General features: G+C 34.8%; 2 protein-coding genes across 3 annotated transcripts in view; both read right to left on the bottom strand.

The window, feature by feature from the left end:
* The window catches only part of tjp1b (tight junction protein 1b), a 170232-nt gene extending 149583 nt beyond the window's left edge, over window positions 1-20649 (bottom strand). For both annotated transcript variants that reach the window (XM_051100262.1, XM_051100263.1), the window contains exons 1-2: window positions 20172-20649; window positions 17497-17626 (exon numbers count right to left, since the gene is read on the bottom strand). In XM_051100262.1, coding sequence (XP_050956219.1) covers window positions 17497-17626; window positions 20172-20592 — 551 coding nt within the window. In that variant the 5' untranslated portion in view covers window positions 20593-20649. The remainder of the gene's footprint in view (window positions 1-17496; window positions 17627-20171) is intronic.
* A 2628-nt stretch (window positions 20650-23277) lies between these two features.
* Window positions 23278-26254, bottom strand: LOC127156932 (GPI-linked NAD(P)(+)--arginine ADP-ribosyltransferase 1). The gene is made up of 3 exons (XM_051100089.1): window positions 26137-26254; window positions 24405-24495; window positions 23278-24343 (listed from the first exon to the last, which is right to left on the bottom strand). The coding sequence occupies exons 2-3, from the start codon at window positions 24453-24455 to the stop codon at window positions 23558-23560; spliced, it is 837 nt and encodes a 278-aa protein (XP_050956046.1). The 5' UTR covers window positions 24456-24495; window positions 26137-26254; the 3' UTR covers window positions 23278-23557.
* Between the last annotated feature and the right edge of the window lie 313 nt (window positions 26255-26567).

Genomic DNA, 26567 nt, shown 5'->3' with positions numbered 1-26567 from the left:
ATTCTTGTAATTTCAACTTTTATAACTCTTTTAATATTTCTACTTTTTTCTTGTAATATTTCAGCTTGATTCTCCTAATTCCGACTTTATTCTCGTAATATTTTAACTTTATTCTCGTAATATTTCAACTTTATTCACGTAATATTTCAACTTTATTCTCAAAATATTTCAACTTTATTCTCGTAATATTTTAACTTTATTCTCATAATATTTTAACTTTATTCTCGTAATATTCCGACTTTATTCACGTAATATTTCAACTTTATTCTCAAAATATTTAGACTTTATTCTCAAAATATTTAGACTTTATTCTTGTAATATTTTAACTTTATTCTCGTAATATTCCATCTTTATTCACGTAATATTTCAACTTTATTCTCAAAATATTTCGACTTTATTCTCAAAATATTTAGACTTTATTCTTGTAATATTTTAACTTTATTCTCGTAATATTCCATCTTTATTCACGTAATATTTCAACTTTATTCTCAAAATATTTCAACTTTATTCTCGTAATATTTTAACTTTATTCTCGTTATATTTCAACTTTATTCTCATAATATTTCAACTTTATTCTCAAAATATTTTGACTTTATTCTTGTAATATTTTAACTTTATTCTCGTAATATTCCGACCTTATTCACGTAATATTTCAACTTTATTCTCAAAATATTCAGACTTTATTCTCGTAATATTTTAACTTTATTCTCGTAATATTCCATCTTTATTCACGTAATATTTCAACTTTATTCTCAAAATATTTCAAATTTATTCTCGTTAATATTCCGACTTTGAGAGTATAGTTTGAGAGTATAGTTCCTAGCCTTATCAGCCTAGAAAATCGCAACTTTTCATTTTCGGTCAGTCTTAGTACACGATGTGACTACAGAAGAGTTAAATTTTAACTAGGCAAAATATCATCATTATTTATGGTCATTTTTGAGCGAGATGCTAACGGTCTAATCAGATTCAATGATCCATGCTAAGATATGCTAAAAGTGCTAGCATACCCGGAGATCAGCTAAACTGATTTGAAAACGGTAAAACTCAACTGTTCAACTCTAGGGGAGTTGGAAAATGAGCCTATTTTCAAAAAAAGTGGAGTGTTCTATTAAACTTACCACTGACAAATGTCCTGATCATGTCATGCTTGCGATGGAGTTTACCTGTAGTGGCTAATGAATCAAAAGCCTTGCACATTCACAAAAAATAGCTAAGCATTTAGGTGGCGTGGACGTCTCCATTTTCACAGAATCAGAATAGATATTAAAAATGTATAGTCCTTGGTGCAAATAGCCCTTAATGAACATCTAGCAATATTTACAATGCCACTTAATTGCACGCAGCCAGCAAAATGCATCATGAATATTCAACACATCAGGCAGGCCTTCTCCCAACACTCATTTGTACGGAACAGCGTCTCATTCCCTCTATATAGGACACAAATTCAAACATTCACAGATCTATTTCAGGATGCCCACCAATCTAAGTTGGTCAAGGACCTTTCTTCCCCGAGCCCAGCGTGGCGGCAGCTACATCAGCGGGTCCATGAAATAGGACAAGTTAGGAGTGCCCTCGTTCTTTGGTTTTCCACAAACAGAAAAATGTGGGCCCAGGAACGGGTTATAAAATTCAAAGCTCGTTCCCCAAGGAGGAAGAGTTGGACCCGAGCCGCAAGAACCCTCTCCAGCTGGGGCGGTGTGATTTATGACTTTTCGCAAGCGAACAAAGAGGAGAAATGAGGTAAAAAAGAAGGCGGTCCTTCACACATGAGCTCACTGCACCAGGAGAGAGGACACACTTAGAGACACAAGAGAGGGAGGTTCCAACATATGCACATGGGAACGTGCGATTTGCCGGTCCCGACACAAAAACACACACCCATTCAACTCAAACAGTGCTAACGCAGCAACATATTCAAACAACAACACTTCATTCGCTCATGCATGCGTAAACTAACACATACAGTCTTTTTCTCTTTAAACACACACTTGGTGTCACACTTCAGCGCTGTCGCAGTGCTTTTCCCATTGTGCCGTGAGGTGAGTCATCCGCCGAGCGTAGCTTTAATCTTCCTCACTCTCCTCCTCTTTTCTTTGCTAACCTGACAGACTAGGATTTCAGCCTGGTTATTTTTAACCAATAATGAGATGAAGTCTCCACGGCTGGGATGTAGGAGAAAAATGAAGGCGCTTAAAGCTCACATTGCATGGTATGCTACGCCGCCAATTAAGATTTTCGACAGTTAGCTTGCTAAACAAGCAAAATCTGACACATTCAACAAACATTTATTTAGCTTATCTCACATTTCGTGCAATGGAAAAGGCCTGAAGCAAAATGTAGCATTAGATTTGTAACCAGATGCTTAGCGATTTAATCACACCATCAGCAAAATACATGTGAGAGTTTGCAAAATGGTTACATGTTTGATTATGTTGTAAAACACATTTGCTGGTTAATCGACGAAACAAGATAAATGTGTTTTCTGACCAAAAATGTCCCTTCAACAGAACTGAAACAAAATAAGTTTAATTTGAAGTACTAAAAAATAAGAATAAAAGCTATAAAAACTAAAATTAAAATATAAACATGATCATTTAAAATATTAATAAATACATTAATAGTGTATAAATAACACTAAAATGTTTGCCCAGTACTTAAATGTAATATATGTACATATGAAGCATATTATGATGGAGTAAAACATATAAGTTAATTCAAACACATATATATCCAGCCTATGCAAATATGCATGTTTAATACATTTTTGGACATATATGTCACGTACATGTATATCCACCCTAAAACTCATAAATACATGTTGATATTATAGAAACAAATTAGTGGCGTCCTGCAACCCCTGCCAGTTCCGAAACGCCCCTGGTCCCATATAGCGGTGGACTTCATCACTGACCTCCCGACCTCCCAGGGTTATACTACCATTCTTTCGGTGATCGACAGATTCTCCAAGAGCTGCCGCCTCATCCCCCTTCCTAAGCTACCTACCGCCATGGAAACGGCGGAGGCCCTCTGTGATTCAGTGTTTCGGTTCTACGGTCTCCCCGAGGACATAGTGTCGGACCGGGGGCCTCAATTCAGCTCACGCCTCTGGTCCAACTTTTTCCACCTGCTGGGAGTCAACGTCAGCCTGACCTCAGGATACCACCCGGAGGCCAACGGTCAGGTCGAACGACTGAACCAAGAGTTGACCCGTTTCCTACGGTCGTATTGTCATGATCATCAGGAGAACTGGAGTCATTTCCTGTTCTGGGCCGAATACGCCCAGAATTCGTTACGCAAGCCCTCAACCAATCTGACACCCTTCCAGTGCGTCCTAGGCTTTCAGCCCCCCTTGTTTCCCTGGTCAGGGGAGCCATCAGAGTTACCCGCGGTCAACTCCTGGTTCCAACAGAGCGAGGCTATCTGGAACCGGGCCCATGTCCATCTACAGCGAGCTGTCCGCCGCACCCAGGCCCAGGCGGATCGTCGACGCCGACCCAGTCCACCTTATGAGCCCGGACAATGGGTCTGGCTCTCAACCCGGGACCTGCGCCTTCGACTCCCCTGCAGGAAACTTAGCCCCAGGTACGTGGGTCCATTTAAGATAATTCGCCAGATCACACCTGTATCTTTTAGACTTGAATTACCTCCTGAATACCGTATCTCACCCACGTTCCATGTCTACTAAAGCCCGCTGGTCCCCAGGATGGGGGGGGGATCCTAGACGAGACCGCTCCCCAGAGACCTGCCCCCCTGATCATCGACGGAAAGGAGGCCTACCGAGTCAGCGCCATACTGGACTCCCGACGCTGGAGCGGTCACCTGCAATACCTGGTCGACTGGGAGAACTATGGCCCCGAGGAGCGGTCCTGGGTGCCCGCAAGAGACATCCTGGATCCCTCCCTCACCGCGGACTTCCACGCTGCTAACCCAGATCGGCCAGGACCCCGAGGTAGGGGAAGACCCCGGCGTCGGCTGCCTCCTCGTGCCAGGAGGCACTCGCGGGGGGGCTCTGTCACAAGCGCGGTCTCTGTGGCTCCCCCCGTCTCGCACCAGCGGGAACCGTCACCGGACTTTTAGCACTACATTACCCACAATCCTGTGCCTGGGGCTCCCACTTCCGGTTCCGGGTCTCCCGGGTCACTTCCTCCCCGGCGGCCATTTCAGCGTGCTTTGCCGGCTCGCTCACCGCGAAGTTTTGTCGGTTATGTCGTCAATCCTGAGCGTTTCTTTATCGGACTGCCTACCCGTTGCCAACTGGACTGTTTTGCTGTGTGTGAACCTTTGCTGCCCGCCCTTTATCGACCTTTGCTATCCCCACGGACTATTGTTGTTGTTTCGCCACCAGCCCCAACCTTTTGCACGGACTATTACTATCCCTTTGGATTTGTCTTCACCACACCAGTCTGCCAGTGTTGACCAACGCCTGTTTAAGTTGTCCGATTTAATAAAGTTGTTGCAGATGGATCCACCATCTCACGATTCGTCCTTAACCTCATCACATTAATAATGAGTAATCGTCTGACAGCACTCAAGTAAATATAAATATAGACATGCATTTAAAAAATATATAATACAAACATACAGATTTTTTGTATATGCTCTTTTAACAATGCTACAATTATTTAACTAAGTTTAAGTATTTTTGACATATTGTTGCTACATATATACTAAGGATGTGTCCGAATAGTGAATCCGTATATGGAAAGGCACGGAAAACAAATAACGCATTCTATGGAGCCACTAAAGGAACATGGTTAGCCGCTTGCTAGCGGTAGCCTGTTACATTACAGTACATAAAATTTCACTTACCACATTAAAAAGTAAGGAGAGATGACTGGCGAGAGGACGAAGGCACCACTGACAAACATCTGATTTTGTAAAATGTGTGGTTCTGCTGCTCCATAGTATACATAACAGAGTATGTGTGTTTGCGATTCTTGAAAGTGAAAGTAAAAAGCGAGCATATTAATAATGGCTCCCTAATGCCCGCAATTTATATACAGCATAATTACCCAATGATATAATTGTAAGAGAATGCTCTGAAATATATTTTTTCCTCCTATTTATTTCCTTTAGGGGTTCCATAGTACATGTCATTTCCTTTCTGTACGCAGTATTTGGATTCGGGCACATCCCTACATAATACCATATACAGAATCATCATATGCTGTAGATTATGAATATGTACATATACAGAGCAATATATGTCATACACTACATTTCTGCAAAGGCCTAGATAGCTAATTTAGCCATTAGCCTACTAACAAGCTACATTTTTCTCTTTCAACAAGCATAGTTCAGTTAATTTTGCTGATGGTGGTTTCAAAAATACCTCAAAAAGAGGCTTGAAGTGAAACAGCATACTAACCATACACAGACAGTTTTGATCAAAGCATCTGCAAAGCAGACATGAGAGTTTCTTAGAAAACTACGACTTTAGCCATTACCCTACAAAACAAGCTAAATCTTTCCTTTCAGCAAATATATTTAACTTCAGTTTCATTTTATTTCACATAAAGCAGCACAGAAATAGCCTTAGAGTGAAATGTAGCATGAAATCATATCTGAAAGCAGACGTTTTTATCAAAGTATCTGCAAAATGAATGTGAGTGTTTCTAGGATTGTTCGTTCTTCAGCCATTAGCCTATTAAATGAGCAAAATCCTTCTCTTTCAACAAAGATATTTCACTTTATTTTGCTTACAGTGCTTTTAACGCCTCAAAAAGAGGCCTGAAGTGAAATGTAGCATTAAATGTTACTGAACGCAGTCCGCTTGGATCAAAGGATCTGCAGAGTGCACGTCTTCATCTACTACTTTGATGACGTTGTGTAACACTGCATCTCTATTGCCCACTGCAGTTGCCTCACAGCCACTGAATATTAAGTTATACGTTTGCTAACTTTCAACCCACACACTTTCAAAACACAACGCTAGCAAAAACCTAATCTAACTGCATACCTAATTGAATGCATTAGCTTCACAACAGAACTCTATAATTGGAAATCATTATAGTAGTTAACAGTGATGGTCAAGGATAAGCCCAGCCAGACCCGGTCCTTTTATGGTCGCTCGGTCCAGTGGAGACCGACTTTGGTCTATGATTTAGAACAGCACATTTGCTCTAAGTCAGCAAGAAACTGAAAACTATTAGACGGACACAGACAAAGTGAGAGTCCAACAGATAAATACCATATCCACTCGTACAACACCAGAAGTGAGCTGGTGATCAATCAATTGGGTTTCTATTCAGCAAGAGTTTGTGTGTGTGCGCATGAATCTGAGAGAAGATTTGTGGGTCAATGATCAATAAGAGTCTGTGTCAAGTAAAGGAAAAATCTTTAAAAAATACTTTAAAACATGTCAGTGTAGTCTTCATATTCATGGTGGTTTCATATGGTTTTGAAAAACTTTTTTTGAAAAACGTTTCATGTTTCTGGGGTTTTCAGAAGTGGAAGTTTTCATAGTCAAACAAATTTCTCTAGATGTGAATGGAGAGTACACTACATATATATATATTTATACAACAGTTCTTTCTGGTCCTCGAATCTGATTGGCTGAGAGGAGTGCAATATTTTAGTGATAACAGCACTCCAACTGTTTAACTATTTGTATCACTCCGCTTATGGTATTTCTCACAGTGAGTGTCATTGCGGATGCCCAAATCCACTATAATTTTATAAATAATACTGATTTTGTAACCCTAAATGTGATTTTAAGAGTTTTTTAGGCAAGAATGTACTTTTTTCCTTGGAGTTTGTTAATAAAGATAGCATCTATTTTAAAAATTTCTTCAATGTTTTCTGAAATGTGAGCTCCAGGGCGTCAACAGCTGTTCAACACTCATGAACCCGCCAAGAGCAGCCTCACCTCGGCTAGTTCTGGATTTTGCAGCTGGCTCTCTATAGTGATTAAACATGAGAGGTAATTCATTTTGGGTAAATCTAATAGGCAGTCTTTGGTCTCATTAATCTATTATTTGTTCCAGAGCAAATAGTTTTGGCTGAGGGCAAAATCTCATCATGTTATATTTTATGTAACTTTATACAACAGTTCTATCTGGTCCTCAAATCTGACTGGCTGAGAGGACTGTGATATTCTAGTGATAACAGCACTCCAAGCATTTCACCATTTGTATCACTCCGCTTGTGGGATTTCTTACAGTGAGTGTCATGACGGACGTCCAAATCTACTATAATTCTATAAATAATACCGTTCTTGTGTCGTGGAATGTAGTTTTAAGAGGTTTTTTTTAGGTGAGAATGTATTTGTTTAGACTTCAAATATGCAGTTTGTTAAAACAGATAACATTTATTTTTTTTTATTTTCTTCGATGTTTTCGGAAATGTTTGCTCCAGGGCGTCAGCGGCTGTTCAACACTCATGAACCTGCCAAGAGCAGCCTCACCTCGGCTAGCTCTGGATTTTGCAGCTGGCTCTGATTTCTCTATAGTGGTTAAACATGAGATGTAATTCATTTTGGGTAAATCTAACAGGCAGTCTTTGGTCTCATTAATCTATTATTTGTTCCAGAGCAAATAGTTTTGGATGAGGGCAAAATCTCATCATGTTATATTTTATGTAACTTTATACAACAGTTCTATCTGGTCCTCAAATCTGATTGGCTTAGAGGAGTGCAATATTCTAGTGATAACAGCACTCCAACTGTTTCACTGTTTGTATCACTCCGCTTGTGGTATTTCTTACAGCGAGTGTCATAGCAGATGCCCAAATCCACTATAAATTTATAAATAATACTGATTTTGTGTTGTGGAATGTAGTTTTAAACTTTTTTAAGTGAGAATGTACTTGTTTAGACTTCAAATACGCAGTTTGTTAATAAAGATAACATCTATTTGAAAATTTTCTTTGATGTTTTCGGAAATGTGAGCTCCAGGGCATCAGTAGCTGTTCAACACTCATGAACCCACCAAGAGGAGTCTCACCTTGGCTAGTTCTTCAGGAATTTTCAGCTGGCTCTGATGTCTCTATAGTGGTTAAACATGAGATATAATTTGTTTTGAGTAAATCTAATGGGCAGTCTTTGGTCTCATTAATCTATTATTTGTTCCAGAGCAAATAGTTTTGGATGAGGGCAAAATCTCATCACGTGATTTGAATCTGTGGCGGAAGGAAGTAGCTTGCACAAAAGAGGGTGTTGATTCTTGCAACTTCTTTAATGCAGTACAAATAAGATTTTAATGAAGCAACTCAACGTTTCTTCGTTACTAGTTCTAAAGTGATGTTGAATTAGTAACGGAGGCTTGGGCTCAGCTGTTAAACTGTCAAATTGAGATTTGAATCCGTGGCGGAAGGAAGTAGTTTTGCACAAAAGAGGGTTTTTTTAAGACACTCCACCGTTGTTTTTTATGTATTTACACACTCATGCTGTTGAACTGTTGTATAAATGCAATATCACATGAGTAGCCGTGCGGTATGGCTGTATATCGGCACGCTGTGATTACCTACTGTGCCGATATACAGCCATATTGCACTGCTACATGTGTGATATTGTTCATAAATATGCACACACACACAAAAATACACTACCAGTCAAAGGTTTTTGAACAATAAGATGTTTAATGTTTTTTTTTTTTTTAAGGAAGTCTCTTTTGCTCACTAAATCTGCATTTATTTAATCCAAAGTACAGCAACAACAGTAACAGTTTGAAATATTTTTACTATTTAAAATAACTGTTTTCTACTTGAATATATTTTCAAATGTAATTTATTCCTGTGATCAAAGCTGAATTTTCAGCAACATTACTCCAGTCTTCAGTGTCACATGATCCTTCAGACATCCTTCTCATATGCTGATTTACTTTCTGCTTTAGAAACATTTAAAACAGTTGTGTAAATTTTTTTCATGTTTTTTTTTTGAATACCACTCAAAAGGAGTCAGGCTGATGATAAAGATATTTATAATGTTACAAAAGATTTCCATTTTACATAAATGCTGTTCTTCTGAACTTTCTATTCAAGTTTTCAAAGAATATTAGAATAATTTCAGAAGGATCATGCGACTGGCGTAATGATGCTAAAAATTCAGCTTTGAAATCACAGAAATGAATTACATTTTAAAATATATTCAAATAGAATGTGGTTATTTTACATATTAAAATAATTAACTAAATTTTGGATTAAAAAAAAAATTACAAATCTTACTTTTCAAAAACTTTTGATTGGTAGTACATGATACCATCTATGACTTTCCAAAAACAGATTTGGAGAAATTCAGCATTACATTTGCTCACCAATAGATCCTCTGCAGTGAATGGGTGCCGTCAGAATGAGAGTCCAAACAGCTGATAAAAACATCACAATAATCACAAGTAATCCACACCCCTCCAGTCCATCAATTAACATCTTGTTAAGTGAAAAACAGCATGTTTGTGAGAAACAAATCCATCATTAAGAAACCGATTTAACTGTAAACCATTGCTTCTGGTCAAAATATAAATCCATAATCCATAATAACATTTATTCCAGTAAAAAAGTCAATTTCCTCTTGTCCTCTCACAAGAAAGTCCACCTACATATTTGTTTCGAACTCTTTTTGCATGTAAACAATGCTTGATTTCTGCATATTTCTCTCCTGATTCAAAGGAGAAGAGATGTGTAAGAAATATTATGAATTGAGGCAATGGTTTGAAGTTAAAAACATCTTAAAGATGAATTTGTTTCTTACAAATGTGCATCTTTTAATTTCACAAGATGTTAACTGATGGACTGGAGTGGTGTGGCGTACTTATGGATTATTGTGATGTTTTTATCAGCTGTTTGGACTCTCATTCTGACGGCACCCATTCACTGCAGAGGATCCATTGGTGAGCAAGTGATGTAATGCTGAATTTCTCCAAATCCATTTCAATAAACAAACAAACTCATCAACATCTTGGATATGGCCTGAGGGTGAGTACATTTTCAGCAAATTTAATTTTTTTAGTGAACCTTACACATACTAATTATTATTTTCTAACAAGTTTTGAAATTAAAAACATGCTCATCATAGAAAATGTGTAAACAAATCATTGTGTGCGTTTTAAAATAGATTCCAGACAAAAAAATGAGCATCATGTTATTCACCCTTGCGTTTTTTACTGTAAGCCACTTAAAATAGAAAATTGTGCTGTCAAATTTTAATTTGACATTTATTAGCAAGCACCATGAGCCACACACGCACACATACTATAGGAAGACACTGACAAAATACACACACTAGTTACATTCGTATTCAAATGTCATGAAGCCGAGCTGGAGGCAGGATGTGTCCTACTTCCACAAACAAACAAACTGCCCTGTTAGTCTCATTCTCCAACATTTGTAAAGACATTGTTTAGCTAAAAGCTGTGTTTACTCTATTCGAAAACACACGTTTTCGTAAAACATGACAATCCCCAGGCACTCATGCATCATTTGCTTAGATTGTGGCTCTATACAAATCTATTTTTATCTGTTTGAGTGAAAAAAGTCAAATGAGAGACTCACATCACGTACGTTATTCCATAGGTTATGTAACTTCGCCTTATAAATATGTATATATGTAAATATAAAATATCATAAGGAATTAGATGTTCTTGCAGTCCGTACTTGCACTCCTTATGCATATTCAACACTGTTCTTCTATTTTCTTATGCACTTCAAACAAACCTTGACCACCACCTTGAACTTTCGAACCTGAAACATCTACATTGTCGCAAATCCGGTACTTACATATAGTGTCGGTAGCGCTGCGCTCCCGTCATGGTGTCCATGATCATGCCTCTCTGCTGTGTGCCGTTACTGTGTCTGAGACTGTTTTCAAACTGTCCGGCTCCTTTGTGTGTCTGTCTGTAACTTGTGTGACCCAAAATGATTTTGTCATATTGCCACGTCAGTGACTGTGTGTTTGATGTGTGTTCCAGCTCTGGGTCAAACCAGTGGCGCTGTCGTCTCCATGATGACTTTGCTGTCAGTCAGACATAAAGGAGGCCTACTTTAGCCAACAATACGCCTGAGTGTGCCTTCACCTCACTGAGATTCATCTCTGCGATGTCTGTCCTCCCCCACCGCAAGCCCACGTCCTCTATTTCAAGCCCAGATTGGATATAGCCTGATTTTACAGGGCCATGACTATCTGTGCACAAACCACGACTCCATATGCAACACAAGGGGTGGGGAAAATTTAGGACATAAGAATTCGATTCCTTCAAAGTTGAAATGAGAGGAAGTGAATTGAAATTCAAAGGAATTTCACAAATTTAGCATTTTGTTTGCAATCCAAAAACATTTTGCAAGCAATATAAAGTGTGTAATTATTTTTTTTAATAATTAGTTCAGAATTAAAATATTACATATTTAATATTGTATTACATTTACATATTCTAATGATATTACAAGTCCAAAATTAATCTATAAATAAAATAAGTTTTAAAATGAAATATATAGATGTAATTTAATATAATTTATTTAGTATATTTAGATTTATTTATATAAAATAAACATATTTATACATTTATCTCAAATATATTGAATAAATAAATTTAATTTGAGTTAAATATTAAATGTACATATGTTAATTATATATTTGTATATTATAAAAATTATTATAAAATTCTAAAAAATGAAATGAAATCCAAAATAATTGGATTAAAATATAAAAAATAATTAAAATTGACTATTATATAAAACATAAAATTAAATATACAAAGATTGTTCATCTTAAATATGAAATTGAAATACAGCTCATTTTACATATAATGTACATATTTATTATTAACTAAAACAATTATGTTAATTATATATATATTTTTCAACAAAATTATATATATATATCATACCTAAATTACATTATATTTAATTTGATTAAAATACAGATCATGTTACATATAATTTACACATTTAATATTAATTTAATATTAAATACAGTTATATAGTTAATTTATAATGCGAAAGGAATCTACAATAAAAGTTTAAAATTGATCTATAATTAAAATATACCATTATATAAACAATAAAATTAAATACACACAGATTATTCATTTATATAATTTAATTTGATTAAAATACAGATCATTTTACAAATAATTAACATATGATTTACATATGTAATATGTAATATTATTTGTGTATTACAAAATGTTATAATTCAGAAAAAATCTACAATGAAAGTTCAAAACTGGTCTACAATTAAAATATATTACATAAACAATAAATTAAACATACAAAGATTATTCCCATTAAATATATCTACATTTTTCAACAAAATGAATATTTATCTAATAAATAAAGTTCATTAAATATATTACATTTTATTAAAATACAGCTCATTTTACATATAATTTAAATATTTAATATTGATGTATTATTAAATAGTTACATACAATTACAAACATTCTTTTTTACATGTTATTTATATAATTATATACTTAAAAATTATATAATTTTACAAATTACAATATACTAATTAATTTACAATGGCATATTGATAAAATAAAATAAATACATAATTTTTATTTAATTGTCTCACACACACACACACACACACACAAATTATATATTTTAATTATGTTAGTTACATAACATGAATATATAATTCAAATATATATTATGGAATATAATATATTTCATTATACATATTATAACAGAACATATGTAATAAAACAAACAATAAAACAAAAATACAAATGTTAATCAAAAAGTAATTCTAAAAACTTACAAATAAAAATAATATATATTAATAATATATATTAATTGAGTAAATACATTCCTACTGGTGGCATTTCAAACACTGGTCATTAATATCTCATATAGTGATTTTTTATATTTTGTCTTTTAAAAGTTTATCAGTAATTTACATACTGAAAAAATAAAATGAAAAACCACCACAGTTATGAAACCGAATTCAATTTTCAGTTTTAATTCTAATTTCTTAAATTCAAATGACATCTCTGCACACCACATTTAATATGCATTCTCCATTTAATTCAGCACTTGCGAGGTGAAGGCCCCATCTCCTATTTTTACCTCATCTTCCATCATCACAGCATGTACAGACACCTCACATACACACATCTCTCTCTTAGTGTCCCACGGCCTGCAGGCTCTGTTCATGTCCCGTCCCACTCACTTATACACACACAATGACTGTCAGCTATAGACTCCTGATCTAACAGCACGCTGACACCACAAATGAAGCAGCTTCACACGGCACGACTGCCAGAGCCTCCAGCCAGCTCTACTCTCTCTCTCTCATGCATACTACATCTAGAGTCTCAGCACACTTTCCCTATCCTTAAATGATGTATTGGTGCTTGTCAAGATTCTTCAAGCTTAAAAGAAGAGCTGGAGACGCGGCTTTGATGTGCTGTCCAATTATGGCCGTATACAAGCAACAAACAGATGCACCGTCTTCCTATTACACAGACAGGTGAAGCTGGTTTACATAAGGGAGATGAGATAAGCAAACCTGTAACAGTGATGTCAGCAAGTATTCACAGCAAAAATTCTGATGTACGTGGCAACAGGACACTCAGTGCAGAGAAAACGAAATTTAGTCCTCATTTAATCACATAACTAACACGGTGTAGGAATAAAGGAATGCAACGTCGAGCCCTCAACTTTAAGTATTTAACTTCATTTGTATGGCGAACAGTGTTATTTTAGTGTTATTTATATACTATTTACACAATTAGAGTATTTGTTAATATTTTGAATTAGCTTTTGCACTGTAAAAACAGATAATGTCCTGCCAGAAAATTACCAATATCTTCTCTGTCTCATTTATGGACATTTTCTTGGACATTTTCTTTTCCATTTCCAACACAATACAATGCAATTTATAATTCAAAACTCAATCAGTATGGTCAATGTTTTTTATTTTTTATTTATTTATTTTTAAAATGTTTGCATTTTTTTAACCGAAGTTTTATTTCAGTTTCTATGGAAGCCCGTTTTGCCACTCAATGAAACATAAAAAAGGTTATTTTTACTTTTAGACAAGTTTTTATCTCGCAATTTTGCTTTTTCTTCTATAAATGTGATATACACTCGCAATTGCAAGTTATGAAGTCAGAACTGCGAGGTATAAACTGTGAATCTGACTTTTTTTCTCAGAATTGCGACTTTATATCACACAATTCTGACTTTATAACACTCATCTGTGAGTTATTAAGTCAGAATTGTAAGATACATGTATAAACTCACAATTCTGACTCTTTTTTTTCCCCTCAAAACCGGACTTTATAACTCACAACTGCGAGTTTATATCTCGTTTCTGAGAAAACAATCTGAATTGCGAGATATAAACTTGCATTTGCGAGAAAAAATAGAGATAAAAACGTGCAATTCTGACTTCATTTCTCACAACTGTGAGTTTATATTACGCAGTTCTGAGAAAAAAGTCAGAATTGCGAGTTTATATCACGCAATTCTGACTTTATAACTTGCAACTGCAAGTTTATCTTACAATTCTGAGAAAAAAGGGCAGAATTTAAGAGATTAAAACTCGCAAATCTGAATTTATTTCTCACAATTGTGAGATTATATCTCACAATTCTGATAAAAAAAAGTCAGAATTGTGTGAAAAAAGTCGTTATTGCAAGATATGAACTCACAATTGTGAAAAAAAGTCAGAATTGCAAGAAACAAACTCGCATTTGCAAGAAAAATAGAGATAAAAACGTGCAATTCTGACTTTATTTCTCGCAGTTGTGAGTTTATATCACGCAATTCTGAGAAAAAGTCAGAACTGTGTGAAAAAAATTGTTATTGCGAGATATGAAGTCACAATTGTGAAAAAAGTCAGAATTGCAAGATATAAACTTTTTGCGAGAAAAAATAGAGATAAAAATATGCAATTCTGACTATATTTGTATCACACAATTCTGACTTTATAACTTGCAATTGCAAGTTTATCTTACAATTCTGAGACAAAAAGGCAGAATTTAAGAGATTAAAACTCGCAATTCTGAATTTATTTCTCACAATTGCGAGTTTATGTCGTGCATTTCTGACTTTATTACTTGTAATTGCAAGTTTATCTCAAAGAAAAGTCTGAATTGTGTGAAAAAAAAATCAGAATTGTGAGATATGAACTCGCAATTGTGAAAAATTCAGAATTGCCAGATATAAACTCTCATTTGTGAGAAAAAAAGTAAAACTAAAAGTGAAACTTTTGGAAGCCCGTTTTTTTTCTCACAATTGCAAATTTCTGACTTTATTTCTCACAATTGTGTTTATATCATGCAATTCTGAGAAAAAACTCAGAATTGTGAAATGTAAATTTGCAATTGCGAGAAAAAAACTCAGAATTGTGATGGAAACGGGCTTCCGTAAGTTTCACTTTTAGTTTTATTTCATTTAGTAATTGTAACCAATTGTAACCAACCATGTTGGTTACCAACATAGAAGAATTTAAATGATTGTTTGGTTTAGTTACGTTTATCATTTAAATTTGTATATTTAATTTCAGCTTCATTAAAACTAACAAAACATTTTTGTTTTATTTTTTAACAATAACAACACCGATTATGAACGATTGAGCAAATATCGCATCAATTATAAGCATATACATTATATACGGTACTGTGGGAAAACATCAGATTTTGTTTCATTAAAATATAATTTATTATCATTTTCTACAAACTTGTATCTTTACCTACACACAGTCAAATTAACAACCTGATTTAAGTTTCACGAACATAAAAATACACAAAAATGGTTTAATTAAGGAACAGAAATCTAAAATTATGCTTTCCAATAAACTGATTCTGTTCTGACGGACTTAGTGAATTTTGTGAATCAGATTACACTGATCGTGCTGTAGATGTGCCTGATATACTAAGAGAACCAGACAACACCGGTCATGTTGTGTTTTTCATGCAGCTCAATAGAAAGATATGCCTTAAAGACGTCTTTTAATCACATCAAGTTCACTTCAGGCTGCGAACTCACGTTCACAACTTGTAAAATAAGCAGATACACATTGCATTGTACTAATTACCGCATACGTTTTATATACAATATCTGCAGTTAAACAAATAAAGAAATGCCACTGAAAGGGCACAGAAATGCGGACATTCCTTCAGGCCTGATAAGCATCCCGAACAGAAAAGGTCAACGTCTCCAGAGACTCTAGAAATACAGAAGACTGATGAGACGGGATTCATACATCAAAAGAGACAAACGGCAGCATCCTCAGCACCTCTGCCTATCTATCCAAATGTGTTGATGCCAAGCAAAAACTCCCACTTTGACTGTTCTTGTTGATTCCAACACCTACTGTGACACCTACCACTGACGGACTGAGGCCAGTAAAAGCACGTTGACATTAGCAAAATTTCAGTGAATTTTTTTCAGGCAAAAAGTCTGTTGTCAATAGAGTGCTTTCACGACGCGTCATCAGTCGGCCATATTGGCGGCACTGAACGTAAACAATGCATCTAAACCAAATAAAACTTGCGTATTTTGCTGATTATTGCTGCTCAAAATGGTTATTGTTATCATGTTTTAGGCTGTGCTAATCGGTTGGACTGGGAAAAACATTTGGAGTACTACAGATTGCCAAAAGTTATAACAAATCAAGGACAAGAGTGCAACAAATGTCTGAGAAGCAAAAGGCGTTTGTGGTTGGCCAAACTGAACCAGGATTTCCAGAGCAAGAATCTTCTTGTTCTTATCATTTCCGTCAGGTAGGTGAAATATTAGGCTAATATCTTAATTAATACTGACCATACATATCTTTACCACCTATTACCTGTCAAAATATTGCACCCTTTCCTGCTTATATAAGTCATTCTCAATGATTTAGCAGCTTCCACACATTTTTTCCATGCTTTAGACAGCATAAATTAGCAGAACAACGTATTCAGTAGTACATTAACCATGCAATCCATGCTGTTGTTTACATCTGAGTATCACCAGTATAGCCATGCATTCAAGTAACTGACCAAATTGTAATGTAAGTGCAAACCCTCTGGAGCACAGCTCACAAAACAGCTTTTTGTTGGTCAACACATTCATTTTGAATGACCAACTTGAACTAGCAAAATCCCTCACATCCCAAATCCCAAAGCATTAAAGGAATGTTGAACTAAGCGTTTCAGAAAAAAGTCCCCTTAATGATAATGTTTTGAGAACATTATTAAAGATTAGATAACTCTGAATGAACACTCTGTTAATGTTACTGTTAGAATGTTCATAACTTTGAAAGAAACTAGAACGTTAGTCAAAGTTCTGAGAACGTTCCTAACGTTCCTCAGAGAACGTTACCTAGTACGAAATTCCATGAACTGGATTTCGCCCGCGAAACGTAAATACGAACACAACTTAAAGCATAACGCTAAGAGAAGTGACTTAGGCTACATTAAACCAGCAGTTTAAAGCCTGACATCGTGCTCTATATAGAACTAGAGTACTAGGCCCTTTCAGGCTCTCATTCATTATGCAAAACGACACAGAGGGAGTTGGGGAGGGACAGATTGCGGCAATTACAGCGCAAGCGATGAGGAATCTTACCTCGTGTCAAAAAGTGGGTCTGTGTACATAGGTAGAAAACAAACCGTGTCTTGTCCCTTGGACAGCGCGTTCTCTTGGCTGTGCGCTGGTTTAGTTTGTCCTTGCTTCTTGTTTCCTCCAACTGAGCCATCTGTGAGGGAAAAACGTCACAGAGAAACGGCCACTTTTAGGAGACAAATATCTTTCAGACACCTTTGAAAAGTTTACTTTGACTTAAGTATCTGAATAGTAATGTAATGATCATTTGGCACTGGAATGAATCATTTGAAGTGTTCTGGAATGATTCAGTCAGAAAGGACGTGATTCGATCGACGTCTTTTCCCTGGTGAAAAAAACAGCATATGCTGGTAGGTATGTTTTGATGCTGGAATGCTGGTTAGGTAGGTTTTGATGCTGGTTTAAGCTGGTCCTTTGCTGGTTTTTGCTGGTCATGTAGCTGGTCAAGGACCAGCATGAACCAGCAAAGGACCAGCTTAAACCAGCATCAAAACTTACCTAACCAGCATCCCAGCATCAAAACATACCTACCAGCTTATGCTGTTTTTTTCACCAGGGTTGTTAGTCCGCAAATGGTTATTCCTATGAAACAAACTAGTTTATTCAAAATATAAACATCTGCCAAAGGATAAAATCGAATATTTTGAAGAAGATTACTGTATAGCACACATAATCAAACACACGTACAGTACAAAGTAGTTCATTGTTTACATTTAGCATAATCTAACTTTTTTGACATACATTTTCTTAAAAACTAGTAATACATAATATAGTTCGGTAATTAAAGTTATTATAAATGTTAGCAAACGTCTTTATAGTTAATGTGTTTAGGTGAACGTGTTAGCATACTGTTTACCAGTAATAGCTAAAAGAAACCCTGGTGGAAAAAAACAGCATATGCTGGTAGGTATGTTTTGATGCTGGTTTAAGTTGGTCCTTTGCTGGTTTATGCTGGTCCTTAGCTGGTTTAAGCTGGTCCTTTGCTGGTTTTTGCTGGTCATGTTGCTGGTCAAGGACCAGCATGAACCAGCAAAGGACCATCTTAAACCAGCATCAAAAACATTTTTCACCAGGGTAAGTAAACAAGTAATTAACTTTATGGACAAACAAAAACTGACTTTTCACGTCACTATTGCTTCTTTATTCTGAGGTTGTGTAAATTTAAACCAAACATATCGAGCGCCCTCTTTAGGTGCCAAATCAAACTGCTACTGTTGATTTAAAATCATGAAGTGTACTATAACACAAGACTGAGAGAAATTGCTAACAGTGTTCTACCAAGGTCTTCTATAAGGGTGCAGACGGTTGATTAATTGCATGAATAAATCATAAGACCCCTATAGCTTGAGTAATAGCTCAGTCCTAATAATTTGGCCTGTTTATCATCCTCACATTAATCTGTCTACATCAAACTGCAAGATTAAGTTAAATTAGCCGACAAGCAGTTAGTTTGAGGCCATATGCTGGGTTTTGCCCATCACTGCTTGTCGTCCAGGCTATCCGGTAATCTCCTCAGAGGGGCAGATTTAAGCAGGCTATTTTCTGCTAGCTCTTAGTGGGACACGCTGGCTTAAACTGACTTTGTGGGCCATACAGACCTGGTTGGTGTCTATACTTCCACGCTAGTCAGCTGGGGCTTCAACTACTCTTTAAGATTAGATTAAGATAACAAACCTCAGCGATTTGCAAAGGTGTTTGTGAAGGTACTGAGGCTTTGCATTCATGCACAATCCACATTTTCACCTATGGCAACCTCAATTATGTTAATATTTTTATATGAAAATAAATCAATATAATAAATCAAAATAATTCAGTGAACTATTCCCCTGCAAGTCTTGTTATGAAATAGCTTATCCTTACTTAACCTTACTCTTCTGCCTGGGAGAATTCATGTTTAGGTCATATTTTACCTAAAAACTAACTACTTAGCTAGCTAGATACTGCATTACTACCTATCTGTCTGTTTGTCCTAAAAGCGTTGACTTTATTTTCATATTTTCAAGTGTCTAAATGAGTTTAACTGGCCTACTGAAGTTGATAATGACATTTATTAACACAATATTTTAAGTTGTTTTGTGTATTTTATTGGAACAAATTTTAAGCTATTGCATATAATGTATTTCAGTGTACCCTAAGCATGTTGTGACATTTAACTTCCCTTGATAAATAAAAAATATATATAATAATGTGTATTTGAAACAAAACCACATAACTGTATTTACAGGTGAAGTCAAAAGTTTACATACACCTTGCAAAATCTGCAAAATTATTTTACCAAAACAAGAAAGATCATATAAAATGCATGTTTTTTTTATGTAGTACTGATCTGAATAAGATATTTCACATAAGAGATGTTTACATATAGTCCATAAGAGAAAATAATAGTTATATTTTACCTAAAAATCACTAGAAGTGTAATTCTTATGGCGTTTTTGCATTAATAATCATTTTAGGATATTATTTTGGGATAATATCTCTGTTAATCCTACATTTTGGAGCATTATTTATTGCTATTTTGTATTAATAATCATTTTAAAAATAAAAAATAAATACAAGAAAAACTCAAAAATACTTTAGAACATAGAATTTTCAGTTTGGAGTGAAACGGGACCTGGACCTGTTTTCATGAGGTGCTCGCAGCTTTGATCTAAACAGACAGTCTATAAAGTCTGATTTACCTTCACAATCCAATAGGAAGCAGGTAAGCAGGTGAGGACACACTTCCTCCAGCACGGAGCAGAAGGCATTGAACGCACACGGGCCCTTCTGGGACAACTGATCCAAGAACAGCTCGGCTCTTTTCTTGTTGGAGTCTTGACCCAGTATCTCTTTGTATTCCCCTAGAGAAAACACCTTGTCATACACCAGGTACGGCAGCACCTTGCTGACATCCAGCTCCTTCAGGATCATCTCCCTATGCTGCTTCAGAACCTTTGCGACCCATTTCTTTCTCGTCCTGTTGACAGGCTTTCTTCCTTTAGTCTTCTGTCTTTTGTTCTTCTTGATAAACCACTTCTTAGTGCCACTTCCAAACATCTTTACATTGAGGATTCCCGCTAAGACGTCTTGTACAGTTCCATTGAGGAAAGGAAAGTGCATATTTTTTACAACCAGTACATGATCATGCTTATATGTTCTGCCTGTATTTGTTGTGACACCCAAAGTGTTTGGGACACCAGGACAATCTGGACAGAGACAAATTACGTGCTTGGTACTTACAGATGGTAATAGGATTAGCTGTGTTAAGCAGACTACGGTTATATTGATCAGTCTATTGCTAGTTTGAAAGCGTAAATGGAAAAATGCATAAATTTTTTTGGTTAAAAAAAGTATTATTAATATGCTTTATTTCAGATTTACTGAATATAATATAGGCCTACAGTGTGTACTATAGTCAGTAAATATCTTGATTGTAGTAGCAGACTCTTACCAGTAGAGAGAAGCACAGTTACAGTCTTCACTGTTGGTCCAACTGTTACTCATTTGTTTTAAGTTACTAAACACATAAATTAAAATCTCTTTAAACCAGTGTTATTTTAGTATCATTTTGAACTTTTTTTTTGTTAGGACTATTGTGAGTTTGGTTTTATTTCATAACATTTTCCGTTTTCTTTTTAATTTTAGGTTTTAGTACTAATTTTGCTGTGTGTTTCCATCAGTTTTATCCACCTTATTTTTCTGCAGTCTTTTGTAAATTTAATGGGTCTAGCTTGGTGTCGCTTCCATCTATTTTAGCTGTACAAAACATCTTGTTTTGGTGCTTGATATTGCAAAATGGTTTGTCTTACCATATTATTTTAATGTGTTATCTCAATTATGAACACACTGGCTTGTAGTTCAAACTGTTGTACCGTTTACTTATTCTTCTAGTTACAGCGGCTAATAAACCGGAAGTCTCGCACATTTAGAGAAAACGGCTTTCCACGTTCAAACAAAAAGGTGGGTGACCCTGATTTAAGTGTAAACTACTTTACATTTGAAAACATTACCATAAATTCTAAACTTGTGTTGAATTGGTTTTAAAAATGGTCACACTTGTACACTATGTGACCTTATCATCGTTTGTGTATTTATTAATAAAGACTTGTTAGGAAAATTGGAATAAAAACAGTTCCTCTCAAATCAGTGTTGATAAACAGCAGGTTTACTGCATTGTGACCATTTACAACTGCAAGTTTTTATGTTAAATAATGGTGGAAAAATACCTTTTTGTCATCGTTTTATAATATATGACCCTGGATCACAAAACCAGTCATAAGGGTCATTTTTTCAAAATTGAGACTGATACATCATATGAAAGCTGATATGATAAAATATGCTTTTCATTGATATATAGTTTGTTAGGATAGGACAATATTTGTCTGAGATACAACTATTTAAAAATCAGGAATCTGAGGGTGCAAAAAAATCAAAATATTGAGAAAATTGCCTTTAAAGTTCTTCAAATAGTGTTCTTAACAATGTATATGACTAATCAAAAATTAAGTTTTCATACATTTGCAGTAGGTAATTTAACAAAATATCTTCATGGAACATGATCTTTAATTAATTCCCTAATGATTTTTGCCATAAAAGGAAAATCAATAATTTTGACCCATGCAATGTATTTTTGGCTATTGCTACAAATAAACCCCAGCGACTTAAGACTGGTTTTGTGGTCCAGGGTCACATATGTGTATGTACATCTTTTTGTCTATCTAGCTAGCTAGTTAGTTGCATTACTACCTATCTGTCTGTTTGTCCTAAAAGTGTTGACTTTATTTCATATTTTCAAGTGTCTAAATGAGTTTATTTTTAACTGGCCTACTGAAGTTGATAATGACATTTATTAACACAGTATTTAGGTTGTTTTGTGTATTTTATTGGAACAAATTTTAAGCTATTACATATAATGTGTTTCAGTGTACCCTAAGCATGTTGTGACATTTCACTTCCCATATAAATAGAAAATGTATATAATGTGTATCTGAAACAAGACCACATAACTGTATTTACAGTTGAAGTCAAAAGTTTACATACACCTTGCAAAATCTGCAAAATGTTAATTATTTTACCAAAACAAGAAAGATCATATAAAATGAATGTTTTTTTATGTAGTACTGACCTGAATAAGATATTTCACATAAAAGATGTTTACATATAGTCCATAAGAGAAAACAATAGTTGAATGTATAAAAATTACCCCATTTAAAAGTTTACATACACTTGATTCTTAATACTGTGTTGTTACTTGAATGATCCACAGCTGTGTTTTTTTGTTTAGTGATAGTTGTTCATGAGTCCCTTGTTTGTCCTAACAAGGTTAAACTGCCAGGTGGTGCCACAAATTCTTTGTTTTTGTTTTTTTTAGCATTTTTGTGTATTTAAACCCTTTCCAACAATGACTGTATGATTTTAAGATCCATATTTTCACACTGAGGACAACTGAGGGACTCATATGCAAATATCACTAAAAGGTTCAAACACTCACGGATGCTCCAGAAGGAAACACAATGCATTAAGAGCTGGGGGGTGAAAACTTTTGAATTTGAAGATCAGGGTAACTTTAACTTATTTTGTCTTCTGGGAAACATGTATATATCCTCTGTAGCTTCTAAAGGGCAGTACTAAATGAAAACTAAGGCAAAATAAGTAAAATGTACACATCTCCATTTTGTTCAAAAGTTTTCACCCCCGGCTCTTAATGCATTGTGTTTCCTTCTGGAGCATTAGTTAGTGTTTGAACCTACTGTAATAGTTGCATATGAGTCCCTCAGTTTGTCTTCAGCGTGAAAAGATGGATCTCAAAATCATACAGTCATTGTTGGAAAGGGTTCAAATACACAAAAATGCTTAAAAACCAAAGAATTTGTGGGACCTGAAGGATTTTTCTGAAGAACAGCAGGCAGTTTAACTGTGGACATACAAGGGACTCATGAATCATTCAGATCATTTTTGACCTCAGTTGTAAATAACTGCTTTTCTCATCTTAATACAGTATCAGACTATCCCTGTATCTTACTGAGGTAAGAGGTAAGACAAGCAATTCGAAGTTCAACATGAGGAAACATACAGTATCTACAAGTTAGCAGGTAAACACTTCGCAAAATAATGTTAAAATGAGTAAAACATTAAAACCCACAACATGGTTTCCACTGTTAAACAACTTACAGTTCAGGTCACTGATTTTTCCAGAGCTTTCCAGCGTGAACACAGTGTCACACCAGAGATCATTCTCATCTGTTCTGTTGATTACACCAGTGACTTTAAACGTCTCGTACGGAGGAATCAGCACCTCGTCCTCATCAGGAAACTTAGAATAATGTGTCACCTCAGCACCTTCACAAGTGTAGATTTCGAAACAAAACGCATTTCCGAAATCCTCTGCTACTGTACGATTAAGAGACGAGGACGTAAATGAGCCGAAACGAACTTCTGTGTTCAGAACATCCTTATCAAATCTAACATGTGTACCACGATAAGTCGACTTACAACCTTTTTGGGTTTTCTTCAGAATCTGTATCGCCTCAGTTAACAAAAAGTGAAGTGAATACCATGGGAATGTCATGTTTTGGTATTTGTCTTTTTCACTACGAACTGCTTTATTGAACTCACGATATACGTCCTTGTCAGTGTACACGTAAATAGCGATTGAATGGTTCTCTGTCAAGTCGTCTTCTGGTGCCGAAGCATTGTTTTTAGCTTCTTGCCAAGCCATTTGAAATTCAGCTGAGTTATTGAGCTCCTTCTCTAGGTATTCTGTCATCACAAGGTGTGCCATTTCCTTTGTACAGCCATCATACTGGTCATCAACAGAATTTAAGGCCATGTTGAATGGATAGATCGGTCCTTCAGCAGCAGCTCTATGATCCTGTGGGAATCACATTATCAGTATTCATACCTGTAATATTCATACTAGAACACAAGCTTACCTGTTCTAGAGCAGCTGAAATGAAAAAAAGAGCTTCAATGATCATCAGCATCTTGATTTAGTCAAATGCACTAGAAGATGTAGCGCAGATGCTGAAAAACAAGAAAAACAACAAGGGTTTCATAAATACTAAATCTAAGACTCCACTGGGAACATGTGCACAGAATTTGCACAATAAAATAAAACGTAATGCAGTTTTATACATCTATATAATAATATATATTATAAAACCTCTGATGCGATATTTACAGACAAAACCCTGCATCTGCCACTTTTGAGATTTTGGTTTTTTTGGCGCTTAATAAAGTATTTTTTCAGACTCAGATTTTAAGTATTTTTAAAAAATCAATTTTTTGTCTTTGTAGATTTCAATTACTCTTTATATCTCTTTCTCTTTAAAGGGTCTTTCATATATAATTTGCATGATTTATAACATTTTATTCCTAAAAAAAAGAACATTTTTTGATGGTATTTTCTGATTTGTAGAAAAAAAAAGAAATCAAAATCCCTTCAGTAAAAATATTTGACACTAATAAGATGACAAAATGAAACATTATTAATATAAATATAGCGCCCCATTTTGATAATATTTCAGAAAACCTATAAAACAAAAATGTTTGCAATTCTTTATGAAGTCAATCAGCTATTTTTTTTTAACATAAACCCTATTTTACCCTATTTCCTTAATCAAAGAATTTATATACACTACCAGTCAAAAGTTTTTGAACAGTAAGATTTTTAATGTTTTTTATAGAAGTCTCTTCTGTTCACCAAGCCTGCATTTATTCGATCCAAAGTACAGCAAAACAGTAAAATTGTGAAATATTTTTACTAATTAAAATAACTGTTTTCTTATTGAATATATTTTAAAATCTAATTTATTCCTGTGATCAAAGCTGAATTTTCAGCATCATTACTCCAGTCTTCAGCATCACATGATCCTTCAGAAATCATTCAGATATGCTGATTTGCTGTTCAAGAAACATTTTATTATTATTATCAGTACTTAAAACAGTTAAAAAAGTTAATTTTCATGAATCTTTGATGAATAGAAAGAGCCAAAGATTATCTGAAATAAAATATTTCATGGACAGAAATTATAGAAATTAATCATTTTATTTCGCAAGGATGCTTTAAATTGATCAAAAGCATTTACAATGCTACAAAAGATTTATATTTCAGATCAATGCTGTTCTTCTGAACTTTCTATTCATCAAATAAACCTGAAAAAATTCTACTCTGCTGTTTTCAGCATCATAATAATAATATTCATAAATGTTTAAGCAGCAAATCACAATATAAGACTGATTTCTGAAGGATCATGTGACTGCAGTAATGATGCTAAAAATTCAGCTTTGAAATCACAGGAATAAAATACATTTAAAATATATTAAAATAGAAAGCAAATAGTAAAAATATTTCACAATTTTCTGTACTTTGGATCAAATGAATGCAGGCTTGGTGAGCAGAAGACACTTCTTTAAAAAACATTAAAAATTCTACTGTTTAAACACTTTTGAACAATTTTATTTAATTTTTAGTAGAAAAATCATGCGCTTAAATGTAAATCCATGAAATTTCACCTTACACTTTAAACATTACACATCTAAAAACACCAATACAAATACAGGCAGAACTGCAAATAGTCATAAACACCATCATCACAAAACAGAAATAACTGAGTTAATAACTTTTCCCTTATAAGTGACAAAATTTACTGAAATTCCACTTACTGTACGTTTGCAATAACTTGTTTCTCAGACTTTTCACTCTTCTTCTCAAGGTTCAAGAAGACCCTCTGAATAAACTCAAACATTTATTTTAACTCCTTATTGTTCTTTTTTCAAAGAGAACAATGAATGCATTTGTAAGTCTCCCACGTTTTCCATCACAACCTCCTCTTCCAGAACAATGAAAACATTGATAATATTGCAAAGCAATGTCAAGAATTTCCGTTGTCATTTTACTTGACACTCTCAAGCCTGTAGCCTGTGAAAACCATAAAATAACAGTATTAATAGAATGAATAATATTCTCATTGCCCATGTTCTGACTATTTGGTAACTAAGTCCCACTTTTTAATGATCTCTTTTAATTCTGTAAAGATGGTTTTGTCTAAATGGTTTCAGGTTTTAATATTCGAAATATAATATCAAGCAAATTT

This window comes from Labeo rohita, chromosome 25 (genome assembly GCF_022985175.1).
Source record: "Labeo rohita strain BAU-BD-2019 chromosome 25, IGBB_LRoh.1.0, whole genome shotgun sequence".
Taxonomy (NCBI): domain Eukaryota; kingdom Metazoa; phylum Chordata; class Actinopteri; order Cypriniformes; family Cyprinidae; genus Labeo; species Labeo rohita.
This window is presented reverse-complemented; position numbering and strand designations above follow the sequence as displayed.

Bases quoted from the DNA above. Each gene is read 5' to 3' on its own strand.
- LOC127156932 (XM_051100089.1), bottom strand. From the start codon at position 24,455: ATGCTGATGATCATTGAAGCTCTTTTTTTCATTTCAGCTGCTCTAGAA. The intron at 24,344-24,404 runs GTAAGCTTGTGT...TGATTCCCACAG, and splicing joins TTTCAGCTGCTCTAGAACAG to GATCATAGAGCTGCTGCTGA.